The sequence below is a fragment of the Chinchilla lanigera genome, unplaced genomic scaffold (assembly GCF_000276665.1).
Source record: "Chinchilla lanigera isolate Chin_1 unplaced genomic scaffold, ChiLan1.0 scaffold00002, whole genome shotgun sequence".
In the NCBI taxonomy this organism is placed as follows: Eukaryota; Metazoa; Chordata; class Mammalia; order Rodentia; family Chinchillidae; genus Chinchilla; species Chinchilla lanigera.
The window spans coordinates 7849713-7871740 of record NW_004955403.1 but is presented as its reverse complement, the minus strand read 5'-3'; the positions used below and the strand labels follow the sequence as shown (position 1 = coordinate 7871740).

Genomic DNA, 22028 nt, shown 5'->3' with positions numbered 1-22028 from the left:
GACCTTCAGATTTTCAGTACCAGAGTGGAATGCTACTTCTTTTGAATGTAGTCAGAGTACCCGGTTCCCCTGACTTACCCCTGGTTGGTTTTGATCCTTGCAGGAAGTGATTTATTTTGTTAACTTTTCCTCATAGCTCCCATTCTTGGGGCCCAGTACTCTTTTTATTGCCCTGTGCCTCACTGTCCTGCAACACTCTTAGATCTTCCCCCAGATAGGATGACTAAGACTGCAGTAATGCAAACTCGGGCAGGGTGTTTCTACAACTTCGCCCTGTCCTTGGCCTCTAAGGCCCTCAGTAAGCTGACCCCATGTGGTTAATTTCAGTTTGAGGCATTCTTGTTCCCTGTATGCCATGCTTATTTTTACCTGGTGCCTTTGCTTATTTTCTGCATACCTGATTGCCCCCTGTCCAAGGAGCTCCCTTGATCAAATAGACCCAGACTACCCCTTGAGTTCCTTTTCTCTGCGGTTTGGCACTTGGCCTCTGATCGTCTCGCTTGTGTCACTTTGGACTCCCCAGCTCCACGCCAGCTCCTGGAGGGTAGGCACGTGTCTGTGTGTCTCTTTGCCCACTTTCTGACCTGGGATATGCGTCACCTCGGAAGCAGATTCCTCATGGACTTTGTGGACTTCATGCAGCTGCAGAATTGCGTAGTCTTAGAGTGTGCCTGGAGCCCAGGGCAATGAGCCTGCATACTTGCCGTGCTCTCTGACTTCCGCACACCTTTCTAGTGATCTTTAAGAGGATGTGAAACACCGCTGGCCTTAGAACTTTGTAGCACATTGTTGTGGAGATTAGATGGCATGGATTGGGCTCGGGAAGTCAGGGGTAGCGGGTTGACAGACCCCAGTGCTGCACACAGCTCAATCGGCATTACGTTATTTGACAAATGCTTGGTTTTTGCTTTTACTTTATTTTCTTTTTAAAGTTTGAATTTGAGTGTCTTTAACCCAGAATGCGTCCTCTAACCCCTGCAGACCCACTGCTTCCTATTCTTTTCTGCCACGCGGTCCTTGGAAGCGTTTTAAGTTTGAGACCCCTGGACTGACATTTGTTTGAAAGACCCAAAGATGACCAATACGGGCTGTGAATACACTTTAAAAACCAGAAAGCAGCTTCCAAGAATAAGTTGTCACTGTTCGCGCAGTTGCATATTGAAACAGAGCTGTGTTAGGAGCAGATAGCTTGAGACTTAAAAAGCCAGGTGACGTTAAGACGAAAAAGAATTTACTTACAAATATGTGGTGTTTTGAGATGACTTGAATTTACAAGAAGGAAAGGGAAAGAATTAAGCAGTTCCACTGCATGGGCCCATGAAATGGTAGAGGAAATAGTTGCTTCAGAAGTCACAATGTAGGGCCAGAGATAGAGCTCAGTGGACAGCACCTTGCTTGGCAAGCGCAAGGTCCTGAGTTCAATCCCAGTCCCCAAAAAAGAGTCACAGTGTAAATGCGTCTACAGACTGTGCCAGGTCCTGGTGTAAGCAGTTGGATTACCTACATTTGTATTACTAATATTTTTGTTAGTCCAGGTTTGCAGTGCGTAATGATTACGCTTATCATGGGGAGTTGCACGAGTACAGAACACACCTTAATCCTTTCTTCATCCCCTCCTCTCCCTGCCCCATCCTTCCAACTCCTGCTCCCCTTCCCACCTGAAGAAGCTCTGTTTCCATTTTTTAATTCAGTTCTCTCTTCTTAATTCCCTTTCCCCTTCCCTCTCCTCCTCCATCCCTTGCTTACCATTTGTAAAAGCTCTCCTGTTGTCTGTCTCCAGGAAGAGCGGCTGTCAGTAGCAGAGTGAAAACTCTAAGAAGGGGTACCGGGGAAAGGCTCTGCGCCCAAATTAGACTCTGGCTTCTCTCTGTGTTTTAACCTTTTCCATGCATTTTCTGCAGTGAAATTACGCACTCCCTTCTTGTGCTAATTTCTCGGTGTATTTTCTGCTTCAGCTGCAGTCGCTGTCTGAGATGTGGGAGGGTGGCTTGGGATGAGCACAGCAGTGTCCAATGAAGGGGAGAGGAGGGGCTCTTTCTAGCTGTGATGCCAGCCAGGTGAGCATGTTAAGGAAATTACCAGCGCGTCACCTAGGAGGAGATGTGTGACAAGCATCCCCACATAATCTAACAGGCTGTGCTCTTTATGAAATAGAAAGGTACCAATTTATTTGAACAGTCACAGAGGACTCTTGTGAGCAGCAAAGTAGGCACACGCATTGGGGCATGGGGCTTTCCTGTTTCTGCAGTTGCTTCTCAGTCTGCCGATGCCATCCCAGCGACCCTGGGAGGTCGGGTATTAAACTGCTACAGGACCCAGAAAGCACCTGCTGCATCCGAGGGAAGTTAGATTCTTCCCGCCAAAACTAACTTTTTCAGGCCTTTGGGTGCTAAGTCATTATGACATACATATTGGGCTGGGCGTGTAGCTTGTTGGTAGAGCGCTTGCCTATTACGCCTGAGCTCCTGGGTTTGGTTCCCAAGCACCATCGAAAAATAAAAAAGACATACATGTACCTGTCTTTTCTGTGGCAGGTAGCTCAAACAGCTTTAAAAACACATAACTAAGCATATAAAGTGATTTTATCTTCATTATACAATTAAAAAATTCACTGTAGAAAATTTTTAGAAAATACACAGTTAAATGAAAAAAAATTTAAGGACATCAGCAGTTGGAGCCATTTAATGTATTTCCTTTCCTATGTGTAATTTTAAAAAATAGGTGTTGTAGGGGCTGGGGATTTAGCTCAGTGGCAAAGCGCCTACCTGGTAAGCACAAGGTCATGAATTCGGTTCCCGGTACCAGAGAAAAACCAAAAAAAAAAAAACAAAAAAAACCAAAAAAATAGGTGTTGTATTAAGTATACATTAAAAAAACTATACATTAACATTTTTTCAAATAGCATAGACATTTCCATTTTATTAATTTCATAACCATTATTCTATGATGATTGTATAGTACCTCTTTCAATGAGTGTGTATTTATTTTACTATTTCCCTTTTGGATTTCAAGATTGCTTCTGGTTTTTCCCTCCTTAACATTGAGATGAATATCTTTGTGATAAAAACTTCTGCAGTATTTAGTTAGGTTCTTGGGATGTAAAAAACACAGTAACTCTCTGTAAATAATTTGCCTAATGAGTGGCTTGAGTGCTTATCCAAAATACAGTAACTGATTCTAAAAGAAATTTGAAATTAAGGGCTTGAAATATTTTTTTAAAATCTTTTCAATGTTTTATGGAAATGAAGCACTGTGGTAGTTGTGGGTTTTCAATTCTTCTTCTTCTTTTGTGATAGGCTTACTATGCCCGTGATGCGCTGGCTAAAAACCTCTACAGCAGGTTGTTCTCGTGGCTGGTGAATCGAATCAATGAAAGCATTAAGGTACGGGATCTCTCCAAGCAAAGAAGTCACTTGTAAGAAATGGCATTCATACTGTAGTATAACCATTAAGTTGGATAAAACTGTTTCATAATCAGATAGTTTATTGCCACTAAGAAAGAATTTACCTGGTATAAGAGGGAAAATTGCTGGGGATTCCGTTCATCTTCCTCTGCTGTGTGTGTGCTATCTCCGGTAAACAGGCTAAGGCCTCTGTGGAATTACTCTGAAAGTTCTGGCTCTTTGGTAACTGTGTGCACACTTGCCTGGAAAGGTCACTTCGTTTTCTGAGGATTCATATGTTCTTCATTAAAACAAGGGGATTATGTTGGGTCAGCTTGAAGGCCCTGTCTCTTATACAGTTCAGTAATTCCTCCTCGCCTTTTTTTTTTTAAGCACCAGTAATAGCTTCTTTAGATTACGTACTGATATCCTGTCTCACTAAGTTAAAAAAAAAACGCTAAATTACAGTTATTCTCCTAATTAAGAAAACACAATTAACTTACATGTATGTGTTCACTGAATGCTTATTGTCATAGTATGCCTTAATTAACTCATTCATTTGGAATTGTTTTCAAGGCACAAACAAAAGTAAGAAAGAAGGTCATGGGCGTTTTGGACATTTATGGATTTGAAATTTTTGAGGTAAGATTTTCAAAACTTTTTGTAGCACTTTTATTAAAGTGGAACCGCTGGGAAGGAAATCTTATATTTTCTAGCCCACATTTATGATATGTAACTATATAATTTTGAATCTTTGAATATTCTTTGTGCAATTGTAAGAAAATGTGGGGTGTGTGTGTGTGTTCTCAGTGCTATGAGCACTTGGAGAAATGGTTGTTGGGTAAGAATTTCTTATTTTAGTACTTGACATTTGAAATGTCAAGCGAAATTCTTGAGACTTCACCAAGCTACGTGGACATTCTGCCTGTGGTCATTCAGTAATTTGTAGGTTGTGTGACAAGTGGGCACCATGAGAAGAACCAGGAGTGTGTCAGCTGGACACTTGTCAAAAAGCCTGGGACCAGGGGAAGGGTCTGATGGCTTGACTCCTTCAGTTGAAATAATTTCTGCTGCATTCAGAATAAGGTTTTTAAAGAGGATACCATGCTTATGACAAATTAAATGTTCTAACATTATATACTTATATTAGAATTTACTGTTTACTCCCTTGCTAAATTTGACATTTAGAAGTAGTTTTTATTAAGACACTGTCCCTTTTAGGGGTCGTGTTTTAGTTTTATTCAGGGAGATAATGAGTCGATCAGGCTCCTATTTTCTCAGTTCTCCTCCACATGTCATAATTGGTGAATTCCTTTCAGTAATAAGGCCTGCCAGCACGGACACCCCAAAGAATTTACATGTTCCAATAAATTACAGGCATGGAATCACAGGAAGAAAAACATAAGAGCGTTCTCATCTGCTGAGCCAGGCTTTCTAGCAAATTCCTTTTTCTGATCATGTCCATGTTTATGGTAGTACATTCTCCCTCAATTACGTGCTGTCCTCAATAGCTAGTGATAACATGTCCTGAGGGCTGGCTCTGTGCAGCCATCGTGGTGGTGTGTGTACTGTCTGATTTAATTTTGAGAGCAATTTCGTAGAAGTACAGTAGTTGCTATTATCTTCATTTTTTAGATGGGAAAGCAAGGCCCTGAAGGCCAAGGGGATCCCCCAAAGCTGTACAGCTGTTGAATGGCAGATGTAGGACCCGGATCCATCCCGGGGCTCTTTTAATATTTTTATTTATTACTTGTCTTTTTTCCCTTGCTGCTGGGGTTGAGACCAGGGCCATTTCTTTACTTTTCTTCCAAAACTCACAGGTTTCCCAGTATCTGGAAGTAAGGGAAAATCAAATGTTGTAATAGGTTCCCAGGTGCTCATTGCTCCACCCTTGTCACCACCCCGCAAACCTGGCCAGCACTGGGAGCCGTCCCAGGTGGATGTGTGTGTGCTGGCGGCTGCCTGCTTGTGTCCCCAGAGCACAGCAGCGCTACACCGTGTCTGCTGTCCTGGGGTCCTATTAGCAGACAGAGAAGCTGCAACCCCTGGGTAAAAGGAAGAATTTGAAGTTTGGGAGGTTGAAGTATTGCTCGTGTAAACTCCAAAGTCACTGTGCTGACATCCATTTCCTTCCAGCAAGACCTCAGGTTACTGTCGGTAAATGGGCAGAGTATCAAAGTCATTCTTTACAGTTGGCAGGAGAAAGCATTTCTTACCTAATCCTGTGCATTGCCGGGGTAAATTCAAATGATTTCATGAGCAGGGCGGGTGGTAAGCAGGAGTGTCACTAGCAAGTTAGAAGAGAAAGTTATATTCAGTGATATTTCTGAAACCTGATTGGATTTTAATTTTGCCGGAAAAAGACGTATTGATCTTAAGCCAATGGGCCATTGCTTAATGCCATGTCAGAATACTTGGAAACTTTTAGAATAGGATAACGGGGTTATGATGGGACATCTACGTAGCTTCAGCTTCCAGTGTGTCCCAAGATCTAATCAGCTGCAGGTGAGAGACCCCAGTAGTGTGCAAAGGAAACTGAGTTGTACCTCGTCAGCAACTTGAGCTGTTTCTCAAATTATGTATTGAGTAGCTGATCTGAGCCAGATTCCACAGGCAAATCGGAGATGTTGCTGTCTGCTTGGAGATAACAGTCTGGGCTTTGTGATTGAAGGCTTGTTGCGGCTTGAGGACACATCCATCAGGTGGGGAGGTGTAATCAGGAAGCCGGATCACTTTCTGGAAGGGTGTTTCCTAAGGACAGAGTTGGATATTCCTGGGTAAACACCCATCAACTTGGCCCTGGCTGAAATACCTTTCAGTAGCCTAGGAACACTTTTTTCCTTCTGGTTAATTCAAGTTTCTCTCCGATCTTGTCTTCCGTCTGCAAGTGACACCATTGTCCTCGACACTATTACGACTAGTGAACTTTTGGTTCATGCAAACGCGTGCATTCTATTTGTAAATGCCTCCTTCCTTTCTTGAAAGGAAGACTGCGTCAGTAGCTCTCAAACGGCTCGGCTATACTTGGAATTACCTGGTGAGGTTTTGAAAATTCAGCTGTCCAGGCTGTGCACAGAGCAGTGGTGTCAGAATCGCGAGGTGGGGCCTGGTAGCAGCATTTCCAAAGCTTGAGATGTGCAGTCAGAGCTGAGACCAAGTTCCCCGGTAGACAGTGCCTCCCGAGGGAACTGTAAATTCCAAACACACCTGACGTCTCTGCTGCCTGCCTTCCGGACGGAATGCCCCTGTGAGACATCAGCCTCAGCTGCTGTTCAACTATATGGAAATCTCATCTCTGGATACGCAGAGGATCCTAACACCAAGCCTTTCTAAGCCAAGCTCAGCCTGGGCAGATCCAGTTCTCTCTACAGCAAGTCTTAGGATGGCCATATGTCATTAAAAGTAACGTTTCCTCCCCCATGAGCGAAATATTTTGCCCCACCCCGTTCCTTTAGAGGATGAAGCTTTTTTATTATAATTGTACTATTTTCTTGTCTAAACTTCCTCAGATTAATCGTCAACCATTTTATTTTTAATAACCTTTTGATTTTTATTTTATAAATCTACTTTATGGAAATTCAGCATAGGAATTTGGTTGGGTACATTTAGATACGTTTATCTGCTGTTTGATACAGAACTACAGAAGGTTTTCTTTCAACAAATTGCTCAGATACATACCCCAGATGCCAGCCAACATTTTCCTGAATTCTTAGCAATATTCAAATACGTGGAAACACCAGGAAGTGCTTAGTATTGAACACTGGGAAACACAACTGATTAAGAAAAGAACCACAGACTGAAGCCCCAGGATGCAAAGTATGGAAAGAAATACTCGCAATGTACATCACCATAAAAATGGATCTTTCTATATTTTTTACCCAAGTGAAAATGATGGCATATAATTCAAGTTCTGCCTTTGCTCTTCGGTGGAACTGACTATAGCAATTAAGAGTTCTGCCTTTTAGAACGCCTCAGGCATCACTTTAAAAATTGGCAGTAAGGTCCAGAACATTTGATTTTAACATATCTAATTCTTGCTTGGTGGTCCAGTGACCGACAGCTCCCATGAAAACATGTTTCAGCTGAGGTGGTGGAAACCTTTCATTCCCTTTGGTCCCTCTCTAAATGGGAGAGGGAAACTGATGCATTAAACTCTGGGGTGATGACACATGGATTTGACTGCAAAACATTCCAGCCCCTACCTAGTGAATCAGCTCTGGCCGCGTGTGGCTCAAAGTCAGTTTGGAGCGCAGTAGAACACTGATACCAAAAGTAAGGTGAAAATAATGAATTGAAATTCATAGAGAAAAAAGTCAACCTATGTATTCTGGTAGTACATAAATCCAGCTTTCCAAAGGAAGAAGATTATCCAGATAATCCACCCAACTAAGTTGGGACAGTGTTATAACTAAAAACATGGTCTTTGATTTTGGAGAAATATTTCTAGTATTTCCATAGAAGAATAAATGCTGTTTTGTGTGTAACTCTTGCTCTGACTCTCAAAATCAAATTTTTAAAAATTTAGGAAACTCAATATGACTTTTTTTCTTAAAATTTACCATATGAGATGCCTGGAAGAAAAATATTAAACATTTGAAGGCAAGTTTTCTAAAACTTGAGCCTTAATTTTATGTGCCGAGAAAGAGAAAGTTTAATGTTAAATTTTCTCCCATATATTTTGAGTTACTTTTTTTTGAGGTTTACTTTAAAAAGCAGTTAATTGCTTTGGACCTATTTCTTGACATTGTGATTTTAAAAATGGATTGTGGTTAGGTATATTCTATTGTTCTCTAGAGCAATATTATAACTGGGAGCTGTCAAAGTAAAAGTATCCCAGTAAATCTCTGCTGGAACCAACAGCATGTTGTATACCAGTAGTATTGTCCAATTTCGCTAGAACAGTAATACTACACTCATAATCCTACAGCCTTACATATAAATATGCTGTTTGACTTATTACATAAGAAACTTCAATTGTGTGCAAAGTATCAAACTCCAGCTAACGTGTCATATCCAAAACTTGACCTCAGTTGAAAGTGCTGAACTACAAGAAACATCAGTGAAGTGTGTAATTAGCAGCTCCTTTTGCTTGAGAGAGTCAGGGTCTTTGTGTTTACACTGCTGCTTCTCAGACATTGTTTTCAGCTGCAAGCTTCCTCCTACCCACCATCCCAAATACAGAGTGACAGAGGTGCTTCCTCTATTACTGTCTTTCTTCTACCATTTATTGTTTTTTAACAGTACAGGATTTTAAAATATACCTGCCCGCTTTAAATTACAATGTAAGGTAACATTAGCCTCCCCTGTTGCTATGGGGAAATGTACAAGTAGACTGGTATTTTTAATGCATCTTGAAATCCTTCCATGTTGGAAATCCATGATTGATACTTGGAAGTATAAACTAGTAATGAACTCTACTGAGAGTATGGTTTTCTGTTTCTTTGATGTTGAAAGGATGGACTCAAAGTCTAGAATTTTTGAAAGAAGCCCTAGAGTTTCCAACTGTGGTATATTATACTCTGCTAAATATAGTGTAAGTGCTCACTCTCTCCATCCGCACTTGTTATCCAGTGTGGCGTAGCATAGAAGGAAGACAGATGCCTTACTGTTTACCTGTGTTCTCTAAGACAGCTGTCCAGGGTAGGAGGTGGTTTTCAATTTCATGCAAGGGGGTCATACGCTAATAGAAATCCCAGAGGTTACTTGTTTGGAGATGCTTCTCAAAGTTTTAGCTTTGTCCCAGGGTCTGGTGGGTAAAGGCAGGTAAGGCGATAGCACAGCAGTCCACATATGGAACCTGTGGACAGAGGAAATGAGCTGTCGAAGAGCAAGCTCCTGGCCCTCTTTGGAGACTTTGACTCAGGAGGCTGCTCGCAGGGTTCTTGGCAGACCAAGAAGTATCCAAGTCTAAAGTTGCTTTGGGACCTTCATGGACAGGTGATAAGTTTCTGGACTCGGTTCAGGTATTTTATGTTTTACAAAGGGCAGAGAGAATCCCGGTTGCAAACCTCATGTGTATTTAATACCGGTATAAATGGAGAAATGTGTTAGATTGGTGCAAGTGGGAGTTCTTCAGACTGTTACTACTCTTTGCACGTTTGAACAATATCAACAACTTAGACCACCAGAAATGTGTGTCCTTAGCCTTCGGCGTTTCGAGTAATTACTGCTCGGGCCATTCATGACCTGTTTGCCACTTCGGAATTACAATAGATGCCAATTTCCACAGGGAAGGTAATTCATACATTGATGATGTAGTATTCTACCTTTTGGTTTTGTCTGTTTGGTTGGTTTTTAGCAGTGGAATAAGGTGGGCTTCTAGACTGTCTCCAGGAGAATACTCCTTTTTTGCCATCTTGTTTGTTTTTGAAGGGGAGGACGGGGCCGGACAGTACCACACAGTGGGATCACAGGGGCCAGAAAGGGAAGAACTTCCAGGTCATTCAGGTTCTCTCCATGATTCTGTGATCTGTCAACCGCTTCTGCCCCTGGATCTTTGGGTGGGTCTAGACCTTGGGTACATGTCAAGCACATTTTCTTTTTCCAGATAATTTAGAATTAGAAGCGTTGGTTTAATTTTTTATTTCCCCCAAACCATTTTTATCCTGAGTAACGTTCCTCTAGCAGAACCACAGTTGAGACACCACATGTAGCTGTGGTGGCCCTGTCATTTGGATACCTGTCTTGATCTAAAGTTTTACACCAACCAACCAGACAGCCTGAATGGTAGGAGCTGTCATTGGCTACAATAAGTAACTCTCAGGAAGTGTTTACTTTCCGAAGTCCATTGCTGCTTAAGAACTGATGGCATTTTGTGTAATCTGTCCCTCTTTGCACCAGAGTGCAGTAAGTATGACCCGTGTGCAGTGCCAGTCTGTCGCATGCGCCTGTGCTAATGGCTTCGCCAGCTGTGTGGGTTTTGCAGTCCATGATTGTTGATTAACTGTGTGGACATGAAGTACAGAATTCACAGAGGAATTTTAAAAGGTTGGCAGCAAATTTAATTTAGTGCTAACTTACTCCTAAAAGTTGTGCTGTGCTTGTGAAGTTTTGACTCTGGTTTCAGATGTGCTTGTGTGTGTTTCTCAGTCCTGTTCGGGAGCTGTACTGAAGGATGTCCCCAGCCACATGCTGTGTGCCCTCCATTTGCCCCCTTAGTGACGGTGGAAGATTTAGCATAATTATTCTGAAATAGCTTCATGAACACAGATTGCAAATAACAGAAAAGATTGGCTCCATGTCTTTGCTTTCCAAAACAAAGATCTGTTCTGATAAGCCACTAAAATTTTAAATTTTATATGCTTTTCATTCGTGATAGTACTATTATATAGGAACATATTTTTCCAGACCAAGAGAGCTAGGCTTTCTCATCTATGAAATGGCTTTAGCCTGGGTATAATAAGTCATCTGCACCATAATGACTTCACTTTCCAAAATGATTTGCTCTGGGGATCGGGGCACAAGGTTTTAGGTAGTCCGCTTGTGTCATTTATGGCGTAGATTAATGTTCCCTCTGATCCACTCATGGCTGAGGGTTACAGTCTCTAACTGACTTCCAAGAAAGAATATGCTCAGAGGCTGCACTGTAAGTATCATTTGAAAATTTGTCCGGGCTAGGACCAAAGTTGATTTTAAAAGATCAGCTTTCAAAAACTTCTGTGACTTTTTTTCCTGTTGTTATTTTTGGAGCGACGTGAAGGACCATAGTCCCACGTTTTCATAAGCAGCAGTGCCACCATTCCATAGGAACCTTCCTCAATTAATCTTTAGACCAGGCTGGCCGCCACCATGGGAGAAGTCCAGTTCACCTGGGTAGAGTCTTTGTGTCCCTTGACTCCCGTGGATACCATCGCTTGGCAAGGAGGACAGAGAGGTAGAAATGACAGAGCTTAGTCCCTGGAAACTGTGTTCCAGTAAATGCATTCACTCAACAGATAGGTAATTTGTGCCTTCAATTTGTGCTGCCCCGCAGTCCATTAAGCCCTGCAACCACTCAGCCATGACTTAGGCGTGAGGCTTGCATGTGAGAATCCACTCACGATCACCAGTAGGAGGGAGAAACTGCTCAGACTCTAAGATGAAGTGTGGGCCTGCCGAGAAGAGAGAGACCATTTGTAGCTAGGGAGATGATTTTGGCGCTTGTGTTTCCTTGGGTGTCTTTGGTAGGAACTTCATTCATGCCTGCTCCAGGGCATATTGAGTACCTGGCAGGCACTGTGCAAGGAGGAGAAGCCAGTGAGCAGGGGGGTGTGGTCTGCCCCGGGTCCTGAGGGATGTAATCTTAATTACATGGAGCAAGAAACTAAGCAGTACAAGTGAGACACAAGTGTGTGCGCACACCGTACACTCGCTTATGTTCTTATAATATGATCGGGAAGGGCAGGCATGCCAGGGGTCAACACACGCAGGGCTTGTGTCCCGCTGAGCGACACCCCAGCCCCGTGCAGCATGGTTCTGTAGAATGGCCAGGGTGTCAGCGTGAGGGATCTGACCCTGGGTGGGGAGAACGAGACCAGGTCAGGAGGACCAAGGGAGACTCAGAAGTTGGCGACAGACTGGGAATCTCCGTGTCTTTACTGGTCCTTCAGGGGACTTGTTTTTCTTTAAACCACAAGTGGCTGTTCCTTTGTCAACTAAAAGTCTTCGCCTTTGCGATCTCACATCGTTGGTGTAGGTGTCGTTTGTTCACTTCCTTCTGAAGCCTCTGTGTCCCACATGCCTGCCTGTGCCTAGCATCCGCCCCTGGAGCTGTGTGCTGATGCTCAGCTCAGTCTGAAAGACACTGTGTGGTGTGTTTCATGGGCTGAGGTGTCTTAGTGTCACTGCTAGGGAGATCTAGGACATGGTTTATGAGGCTTTTTTTCACTCTGTCCATACAGGACAACAGCTTCGAGCAGTTCATTATCAATTATTGTAACGAAAAGCTGCAACAGATCTTCATTGAGCTTACTCTGAAAGAAGAGCAGGAAGAGTACATACGGGAGGTAACGTTGAAATGCTTCTTAAACGTATTGCTTGTTTTTTACTGTCTGATTTCCGGATTCCAAAGGCTATGTCTAACCTTGAGCCTGGCATCAGATTCATCTAAGCTGAGTCATGTTGTACCTCCTAAAAATTTGTTCAGTGTGTTTAATTTAGATGTCTATAATAACTGAGTTTTTTTTAGTACTGTGCTACCAGTGCCTACAACAATCTCAGACACATAGTGGGTGAGGAATAAGTATCGGGTGAGGGCTTCTAGTTTCCTTGGATTCTGGGGTAATGATGTAGAATAGTAGTGTGTTAAGAAAATAGTCAAAGATAAATGGACAGATGCTTGGGACATCCATGCAATGGACTACTACTGTGCCATAAAAAGGAATGAGTAGTTGATATACCACATAGCATGAATGATTCTAAGTAGATTATGTTGGTGAGAGAAGCCAGGCTCAGCAGGCTGCATACTGAACGATTCCATCTGTATGCCATCCCTAGCTAGAGAGAGAGATTATGTGTGGAGAGCAGCAGATTTGTGATTGTCAGGGTGTAAGAATCGGGCGGGGGGGGCGTTGGGGAAATGATAGGGATGATCACGTGACACTTGAGAACTGTATACCACAAAAGTCACTGTCACCATGAGTAGATTCAATAGCATTTTGAGAGTCAATCTTGAAAATCTTGATTTGGGGACAGGAATTTAGCTCAGTGGCACAGCACCTGCCTGGCAGTCTTGAGGTCTGGAGTTTGATTTCCGGTACCTGCCCCCACCAAAAGAAAATCTTGATTTTCAAATTTATAATAAAATAAGTAATTTGCTGAGTGGTTCCTACATACCAGCTATTGCGTTAAGGGCTATGTGTGGATTATCTCGTTTAATAAAGTTTTATAATACTAGAAGTAATGTTCGCAAAGTTCTTTCATCTTTAATTCTGTAATACATCATTGGTTTTCACACTCTCATTTTGTAATAGCCATTTTTTCTAAGTGAAATTACTTTAGAAAATCAAAAACAGAAATTATTTCACATGGCCTATATCTTTCTTTCCTTTTTGTTTTTAAAATACCTTAGTAATGTTATTATATATTTTCCTTTATTTTCTATAGTGTGATTTTAGGCTATTGAAGACATGGAATCCTTTTTTATAATCGCTTAATGTAGATTTTTCTATGGTGACTATTAATCTTCAGTGACTTAGTAAACAGCTTCTTTACTCTTAAGCTGAATTGTAAATATTTCAGCTTGGGTTTAGAATGGTCATGATGCTTTAGAAATGTTGTACACTTGTCCACCATCTTTGGTGACATAGTCTAAAAGTAAGAGTCATGCACTTCTTCTCATGATGAAGAGAATACCAGAACTTGGATGTGCAACTGAAAACAGTTTGTACAGTTTGTCTAAAACACTTCTGAAAGTATAGCGGAAGATCCCTGGCTTGCTGTATGAATTACATTTTTCCCTTTAGAAGAAAAATAAATATTTACGCTTATGGATGAAGTGTAAGCAGATGCAGAATGATTGCATTTGGCCTGGCGGATATGGCTTTGCGGCTAACATTTGAGCCAAGAGATAGATTTCATGCCTTTCCTTGTGGTGAACCTACTTTGTCTTAGCATTGGGCTTTTTTCTTTTTCTTTTATACTTGAAATAGGTAACTGCCCTGCAATTTAGGATTGACTCTAAAATTAATTTTTTGTTTGTGATGACAAATAAAGAACTGAAAAATCTAGGCCTTAGATTCCTGGGATCGAGTTCTGCCTTATTTCCTTATCAACACTGTAAATGTACACAGGGTAATACAGACCCAAGGGCCTGTTGAGTGAGTGTCTGGCCCGGAGCCAAGAGCTTGCATGGGAAATGGCCAGGGAGGGGAGAGAGGGAGGCCCCCCCCCCCGAACAAGTCCAGGGGGAGCGCTTAGGCTTCATGGTGGTGGGCACTGCCTTAAGGAATTTTTGGGAACTGGAAGATATATGCAGCACCAATTCTATAAAGAAAAGCAATTTGGAAAGAAAGTAAAATTTGGTGAGATGAGCAAAGGATGGTTGGATGGTAGAGTTGTGTCGTCACCATACAGATTTTGACTTTGTTCTGTTTCATTCTTTAGGGCATCGAATGGACTCACATCGACTACTTCAATAATGCTATCATTTGTGACCTAATAGAAAATGTGAGTACCTAAGTACCATTTTCTAAAGAAGCTTTTAGTAATATAGTACACTGCGTAGAATCATAGATGCTTTTGATGGTGAGCACTCGGATTTTCACTGTTTTACACTTTTCTGTAAGGAACTACAGAGTTTGGGAGACTGCACTGCACCCGAGAGGCCTCACGACTGTGACACCTAGACAGCGGGACCTTTTGCTCCTTAGCCAGGCTCCTGCAGGCTCGTCCTGTTGGCCCTGTCATGGTCTTTCTTGACCTCCAGGCACTAGACCATCAGTCCCCCAGCCTTTCTGCTGTGGGCAGCCCAGGTCCCATCTGTGGCTTCTGGGAATAAAGAGTCCTGCCCTGCCCGGAGCTGGCGGGGAGCAGCCATCAGTGTACTGCAAATCAAAGTGTCCATCTCGTTTCTAAAACCCTAGTGAACCTTTGGCATACTGTTGCAGCTAAGATAAGGGGGAAGAGGGTACAGACTCTGGAGCTGAATTAAATGAGTCAGGTATAGACCTAGCAGTGATCAGAGGGAATGTATGCAGGAGGGTAATATACATGTGGCCACAGGAAGCCAAGGACTCTTGCATTTTTCGAATGGCCTGAGTGTGTGTATAAAAGCTTATGAAAGTATGAAAAACTATTGGGTGATTTTAAGAATCTAAGATTTTTGTTTTCAAATCATATCCTTTAGTTTATTGTAAATGGATTATTTGTAAGAAGACCTACTAGTGTGTGAAAACAGGAAGGTCTTTTGTTCTATGCCTAGGATTACTCATACTCTTGACCTTGATGAGTAATTTGAGACAGTGTATAAACTTTATTTTCCTATATTCTGTAGCTGTCAGGGTAGGTGAGTGCTGTGTTTTACAAATACAGGGTCTGAATTTATGGCAAATCATTTTCTGTTCATCTTCAATAAGCCTTTTTGGAAATTTTCTGATTAAGCAGGGTTTTTTCCCCCCAATATTCAGGATAATCCTAAACTTAAAAGAATAGCCTTGAAAGCTGCATCTTTGATTAAATGAAACACTGCATTCTAAAGCATCGCCACTTTTCAGTAAGAAGTCAACTTTGTTTTGAAAAGTCTGGCCACCGTTAGAATGGGAACACTAGTAGACCACATAAAGAATTCAAAGCTCTAAGCTAAAATCCATTTTTAAAAAAATCTGAAAATTTTTTCTAGCAAATTCTGTGAGGTCTTCTTTTGTGGGAACTCTTAGCTTTCAGAATTCCCAACTAGCACATTTTTTTTCATAAACATAAATAACATGGCACTTAATGACTTCCCTTAAGAAGTGGGGAGTGTGATGCATTTAATTTAGGTACGTCATCTCAGCCAAAACCCCCCTTCCATACGTGATTGCAGAGAAACTCACGTTCACACAAGAACCTGGGTACGTAAAGGAAATGCTTCCTTCCAGCGCCGTGAAACAGTAGCGTTTATTCTGGGCATGTTATGAATGTCCTTGATTCCTCAGAGTGCACACTTCCCCTGGGTTTTGTGTGGAATTAGTGAGTGCTGGTCAGAGGAGGTCAGGGCATTGTGAGGAAAGGGAAGAGGAGCAGAGGCCTCTGCCCTAGGGGAAGTGGGTGGGGTTGGTGGTAAGGGAGTGGATTATGTTTAGAATTAAGATTCAGGGGTCTGCAGGGGCAGCCTAAGGGACAGCAGCGTTTATTAAGACAAGGTGATTTTTGAATTCTGATTTTTCTTTAGGGCCATGTGCTTTTGCCATAAATACCACAGGGTCTGAATATATAACAAGTAAATTTTTACCCATGGTTCATATCCATTTGAAAATTTTATATGAAAGAAGAATTTTATTCTGAACATATTCTTGAGAACAGCATGACTACAATGATCATTAAAAGCAACATCCCAAATCACAGCGTTTTTATTTTATTTAAACTTTGTTTATTGCCACTGAACACTCAACTATATTTCGAACTCATGAAGAGTTTGGAAACATGGGAAACGGGTTTCTTCATGGCTGTGAATAAAAATAATGGCCTTAACTTTGCTTTGTGATATGTGCTGTGGTATAGAGAACATGCCATCCATTGCTTTTAGACTTGTATTTGATCTTCAGCTAAGAGTGTGGAGGTCAGCTCTAGTGAAGTGGCTGCAGTGACTCCCTGCCCATTCTGATACCAGGCAGACCCCTCCCCACACAGCTGGCCCTCTTTGGAAAGGCTGATTTCTGTGGCTTGTGTGATTTGTTTGGATTTTCTGCTTTTTGTGATAACTGCACAGAATTTTCTTGTGACCGTGGTTGATTGTGCAAGATGGAGTAAATAAGAGTAATTATTCAAACAATGCAATGAGGAAGGAAGGAAACCTTCTATTTCCCTTCTCCTAGAACACAAATGGAATCCTGGCCATGCTGGATGAAGAGTGCCTAAGGCCCGGCACAGTCACTGACGAGACCTTCTTAGAAAAGCTGAACCAAGTGTGCGCTACCCACCAGCACTTCGAGAGCAGGATGAGCAAGTGCTCACGGTTCCTCAACGACACGTCCCTGCCCCACAGCTGCTTCCGGATCCAGCACTACGCGGGCAAGGTGGGCAGAAGCTAGAACGCTGCCAGGCTATCCCACGAGGGGAGGGTTCTCCCACATTCTCGGGCTGGGAAGGACAAGCAGATCCATACGTGTTGCACAGAAATCAGATCTGGACCATGTAGAGCCAAGTCTTGTCAATGCAGAGAACTGGAAGCAAAGCTAGTACAGTAGACCTAATGAGCATTTCCAGCAAATTTTAAGCACGAGGTGTAAAGTATCCTACGGAAGTACGCATCGACACCTAATAAAGGGGATTTACCGTGAAAAATCAGAAATCACAGAAGGTCTCCAGTAAAGTTTTAAAATATAATCCACTTAACAAAAAATAATGATTTCTTTGAGATTTTGAAGACACTGGGGACAGTATCTAGTTTTTGTACATATTTGGTTAGTATTTAAAGCAATTTATGTCATTTAAAATATAACAATAATGTTAAAAAGAATTTTTATACTAGATTAACTTTGAGAATCTTAGCGTATTCAGTAGTGTTAATACCTTTATGATAATTAAGGTCATAGCAAGATTGCAAACTTCAAAAGGGAAAATGTTAATTATATATTTAATAAAAATTAGATATATAATATTTGAATGACCTTTCATTTCAACTTTGGTGCTTTGTTTTCTTCATTTCCCTGCGTTAAAAGGTCTGTTTCTGGCCAGTTTTTCTGCTGCTTTAAGATGTCTGTGAAAACATTACTATTATCTCTTTTTTCCCTCATCTACTTTTAAACAGACCAGAATTGTCCCATGAACTGCAAAATAAACATGAAACCTCAAAATATGGTCAAACACCAAAAAAAAAACCCAAAAATCTTTTGAAAATGTAGCATTTTTCAAGTTTGTCCCTGTAACTCCTGATGGGTAGTAGAATTTATTTGGATCTTTGCTGCAGCTTAGACAGATGGAACTTACACTTGAAGGTACGTCTGGCTTTTAAGCATGAGTAGCATGCTGGGGATTTTGTGACAGGGAAGGCAGCAGCGGAAGTGTAGATGCTTCTGGAGTGTTCTTCGCCTGAGTGACGCTGTTGTATGCAGTGTGCCGGGCATTGAGTTCGTGTGCTGCTCGCAGGTGCTGTACCAGGTGGAAGGATTTGTTGACAAGAACAATGACCTTCTCTACCGAGACCTGTCCCAAGCCATGTGGAAGGCCAGCCACGCCCTCATCAAGTCTTTGTTCCCTGAAGGGAATCCTGCCAAGATCAACCTGAAAAGACCCCCGACAGCAGGGTCACAGTTCAAGGCTTCTGTGGCCACCCTGATGAAAAACCTACAGACCAAGAACCCGAACTATATCAGGTATTTCTGGCATTTAAAATGCAAATATGAGAGCATTCGTAAGGAATGTCGTTTTCCTGTTTGCTCAGATCTTGAGTGTAACCCAAGAGAGGATAAGTGAAGGAGCCACAGATCAAATAATATGATACCCGGAGCTGGCTTGAAAACACTTCACTATCTTTCTCTTCTCCAATAAGGAAGGGAAAAAGTGCAGTGAGGATGATGAGAGATAGAGACTTCATGAAGCTAAGTGGTTGGCACAGAGAGATTCTCGACTTTCTGTATGCTTAATGGTTTTTAAATGGCAAATTAGGAGATGAAATACAGAATGTTTTCCTGGTCAGAGTTTTGCAGAAAACTCTTCTGCTGATGTCATTTTGAATTCCTACAATATTGACTAAGAGCGGAGGAGCTGCAGTTGCAGTTCTGGTGTTGGTGAGGAAATCGACCCCTTTCTGGGGAGAGTTGTGAGCCAGGAGTACGTAATGAGTCCTAAAACAACCTTGAATGTTTTCAAGGCAGTAGAAAGGACTTCTTAGAAACCACTAGCCTCTTTTTCCAGTTCTTGGGTCTTCTTAGACGTCACTGTATCAAGACTCAGGAGAGGCCCACTGGAACTTGCATTTGCTGTAGGAGACTTGCGGGACCTAGACAAGAAGCTGCGCTCACTGCAAGCTCAGATTTCCTGAGAGCATCCACACCCTTGCTCACACCCACAGACATGAAAGCTGTTAAGAGGAAATGTCTGTGTGTTTGGCTGGCTTTCCTTTCTATGAATAGAAATATAACTAGGCACAATGTCTTAGTTTGGTTGCCATTAGCTGAGAACATACGTTAGGGGAAAATGAACTTTCTACAAAAAGTAACCAGGAAATGGTCTGTGATCGGTTGCTTTTGTTGTTCTCAAGTGAGTGGATTTTTGGATTTTTAATGCTCTTTTATTGAGGTATCCTTGATAGCAAGTGATACGCAGACCCTAGGGGAAGACTTTAAGTTTTTAACCATTACATGCACTTTGATAGCCACACAGGTCAAAACATAAAACATTTCCATCCATCAGACAGTTCTCTGATCTCCCTCCATACTATTGGTATTTACATCTTCTGTAAAAACTCTTAATAAACCTCAAGGTTATAAATATATTATGTTTTCTTCATGGATCTTTATAGTTTCAGATCTCATATTTATGTTTACTTTTCCCCATATAGATATTCTATTTGCCTTGCACCAGACATTAAGAGGAAAAGAAAATCTCTATTTTCTAGCCAATTGCCCCAGTGCCTTTATTGGTAATCAGTTGAGTGTATGTATAGGGCTGTAGGTCTGAACTTACTAGGCTATTCCATTTATCAATTTGTCTATCCTTACTTAAGCCAAAGAGTAAATATAATATTTATAAATGGTAAAAGGAAAAGCATAAAAACACCAAGGGAAAACTACTTAGGCAGCCATCATCATGAATTTTTAACAACTGTTATTTAGGTCACAGGAATTGCTGCAATATATTCATAAATTAATAGTGGCTTAAAAAGGACAGGGCCAGCCTTCATTTCTTATTCCTCACCTCCATGGTCAAAGATGACTGTTCACCCTGTCTGCAGTACTAACTAGCTCCACTAGAAGACGACAGCAAGTCCCTTCCTTTTAAAGATAAACACCAGAAGCAGCATCATTACTTTTAATCGTAGTGGCCAGAATTGGGTCACATGGCCATCCATACTGGCAAAGGATGCTGGGAACATAGTCTTTCCCAAGGCTGTGAAGTGCCATGTTAAAGGAAGGATAGAAAGAGAAAACAGTATACCTTATCTTGTGGTTGAAGTGCAGCAAACATTCAGCAAAGCGCATGAGTCTTTTAACTGTATAGCTTGTTGGCTTTTTACATATGCTGCACATTTTACTCCCCATTGAGAACAAAACAGGAAACATTTGTATCATCCCAGAAGGTTCTTGTTCCCCTCCTACCAGAGATCACAGCAGTGCTGCTTTGGATGAGTTTTGCTTGAACATCAGATGCATGGAATTACCCAGCATGCACGCAGTGTCTGGTCAGACTGCTTTTGCTCCAGAATGCCAGTGATATCCATCCACACCACTGAGCATATAAGTAGTGTGTGCCTTTTAATTACTGGTACTTACTTAATTATAAAATTTCTACAAATAATTAAAAAATGAAAGAAATGACTAGGTTCCCCAGGAATAACAATTCTTTTACTACAAAATGAGTAGACATAGGACTTAGAAACATGCTACAGCTATATCCACAGAGACAGAACTTAAGACCACAAATATTTGAAATTTTCTAGATGTATCAAGCCGAATGATAAAAAGGCAGCGCACATCTTCACCGAGGGCCTGGTGTGTCATCAGATCCGGTACCTGGGTCTCCTGGAGAATGTGCGGGTGAGGCGGGCAGGCTATGCATTCCGGCAGGCCTATGAACCTTGCCTAGAAAGATACAAGATGCTTTGCAAGCAAACGTGGCCTCATTGGAAGGGACCAGCAAGGTAAGTTCGCTGAATGTATGTAATAATTTTTAAAGTATGCAAATAATACCCCCCATAGGCTCTTAGGCAAAACAGTTCAATGAAGACTTGGTGCTACCCTCTGTTTTGGACCTCTTGCAGCTGGATACCATTTTGGCTAATTTTTGACTCATTAAAGAAGTTCTGACTTTCTCTGAGGTTAAAACAGGACCATCACATCCACGCTTGGAGTTTACATAGGGGTAAATTTTAAATGATGGCTGTGGTAAGTTTGTAGGAGGTGATGTATGCTGGAGAGTGAGATGCATCTCAGATCTCCATTGTCAGCTTTTCACTTTTACCATGGGGAGTGTCTGTCGGGGGCAGGCCCACTCTTTGCCTTCACATGCCCCATTGAGAATGGGTAGCAGAAGCAGGGGGGCCCTTGTCTCAGCGTTGTTGCTGGTCAAGCTGGATGGGAGAATGTGCCTTGATCCAGGGAGAGTATGGCAGTTAGCTGGTCTACCAGGAACTGTGCTCACCCATCCAGACAGATCGCTGGACCCTACAGGTTGCCCCTTGGAGCGTCCCCGTGGCCTGCAAGCTCTTCCCCGGCAGAGGGAAGCCGTGTGCCCGGCACTCGCAGCAGCAGAGCATTCTGGCCCGGTCTGTGCATGAAGGTTTCTTCTGCCGTCACCAGTCAGAGGCTGCCCCTTCGTGGGCTTCCGGGGTTCTCTCCTGAGTTCTGTGGGAGGAATACCTAGCTAACATGCCTGCTGAGAGGGCAAGCCAGACCTTCAGGGACTGTTGCCTTTCCAACTGCAGGTGCCTTCCGAGCCTCGGTGGACCCAGCCTTTTGTGGATCGTTGACAGTAATTAGAGATGTGTTGTTATGGGAAGATGCAGACACGCAGACATACGGTGTGGCCTCTGATGCCTATTCAGTGCCCACGTAATGTGGAATCTGGGTGCTTTTCAGTTCCCGCTGCTGATTTCTAGAGTATTATTTGTATTTATTCCCTGCTGGCTCCTAGTCCACAGTTTGGTGGAGTGAGGTTAGTTTTAAAAATCCGTACTGGCCAGGCATGGTAGCACACGCCTGTAATCCCAGTACTCAGGAGGCTGAGCTGTGAGTTTGTGGCCAGCCTGGGCTACAAAGTGAGTTCAAGGCCAGCCTGAACTGCATAGCAAAATCCTGTCTGGAAAAGACA

At 42.3% G+C, this 22028-nt stretch overlaps 1 protein-coding gene across 4 annotated transcripts in view; it reads left to right on the top strand.

The window, feature by feature from the left end:
* Myo1b (myosin IB) overlaps positions 1 to 22028 on the top strand; it is a 140400-nt gene that overhangs the window by 94717 nt on the left and 23655 nt on the right. For all 4 annotated transcript variants that reach the window (XM_005373287.2, XM_005373288.2, XM_005373291.2 and 1 more), the window contains 7 exons: positions 3297 to 3383; positions 3960 to 4025; positions 12263 to 12367; positions 14466 to 14528; positions 16874 to 17074; positions 18147 to 18373; positions 20659 to 20859. In XM_005373287.2, coding sequence (XP_005373344.2) covers positions 3297 to 3383; positions 3960 to 4025; positions 12263 to 12367; positions 14466 to 14528; positions 16874 to 17074; positions 18147 to 18373; positions 20659 to 20859 — 950 coding nt within the window. The remainder of the gene's footprint in view (positions 1 to 3296; positions 3384 to 3959; positions 4026 to 12262; positions 12368 to 14465; positions 14529 to 16873; positions 17075 to 18146; positions 18374 to 20658; positions 20860 to 22028) is intronic.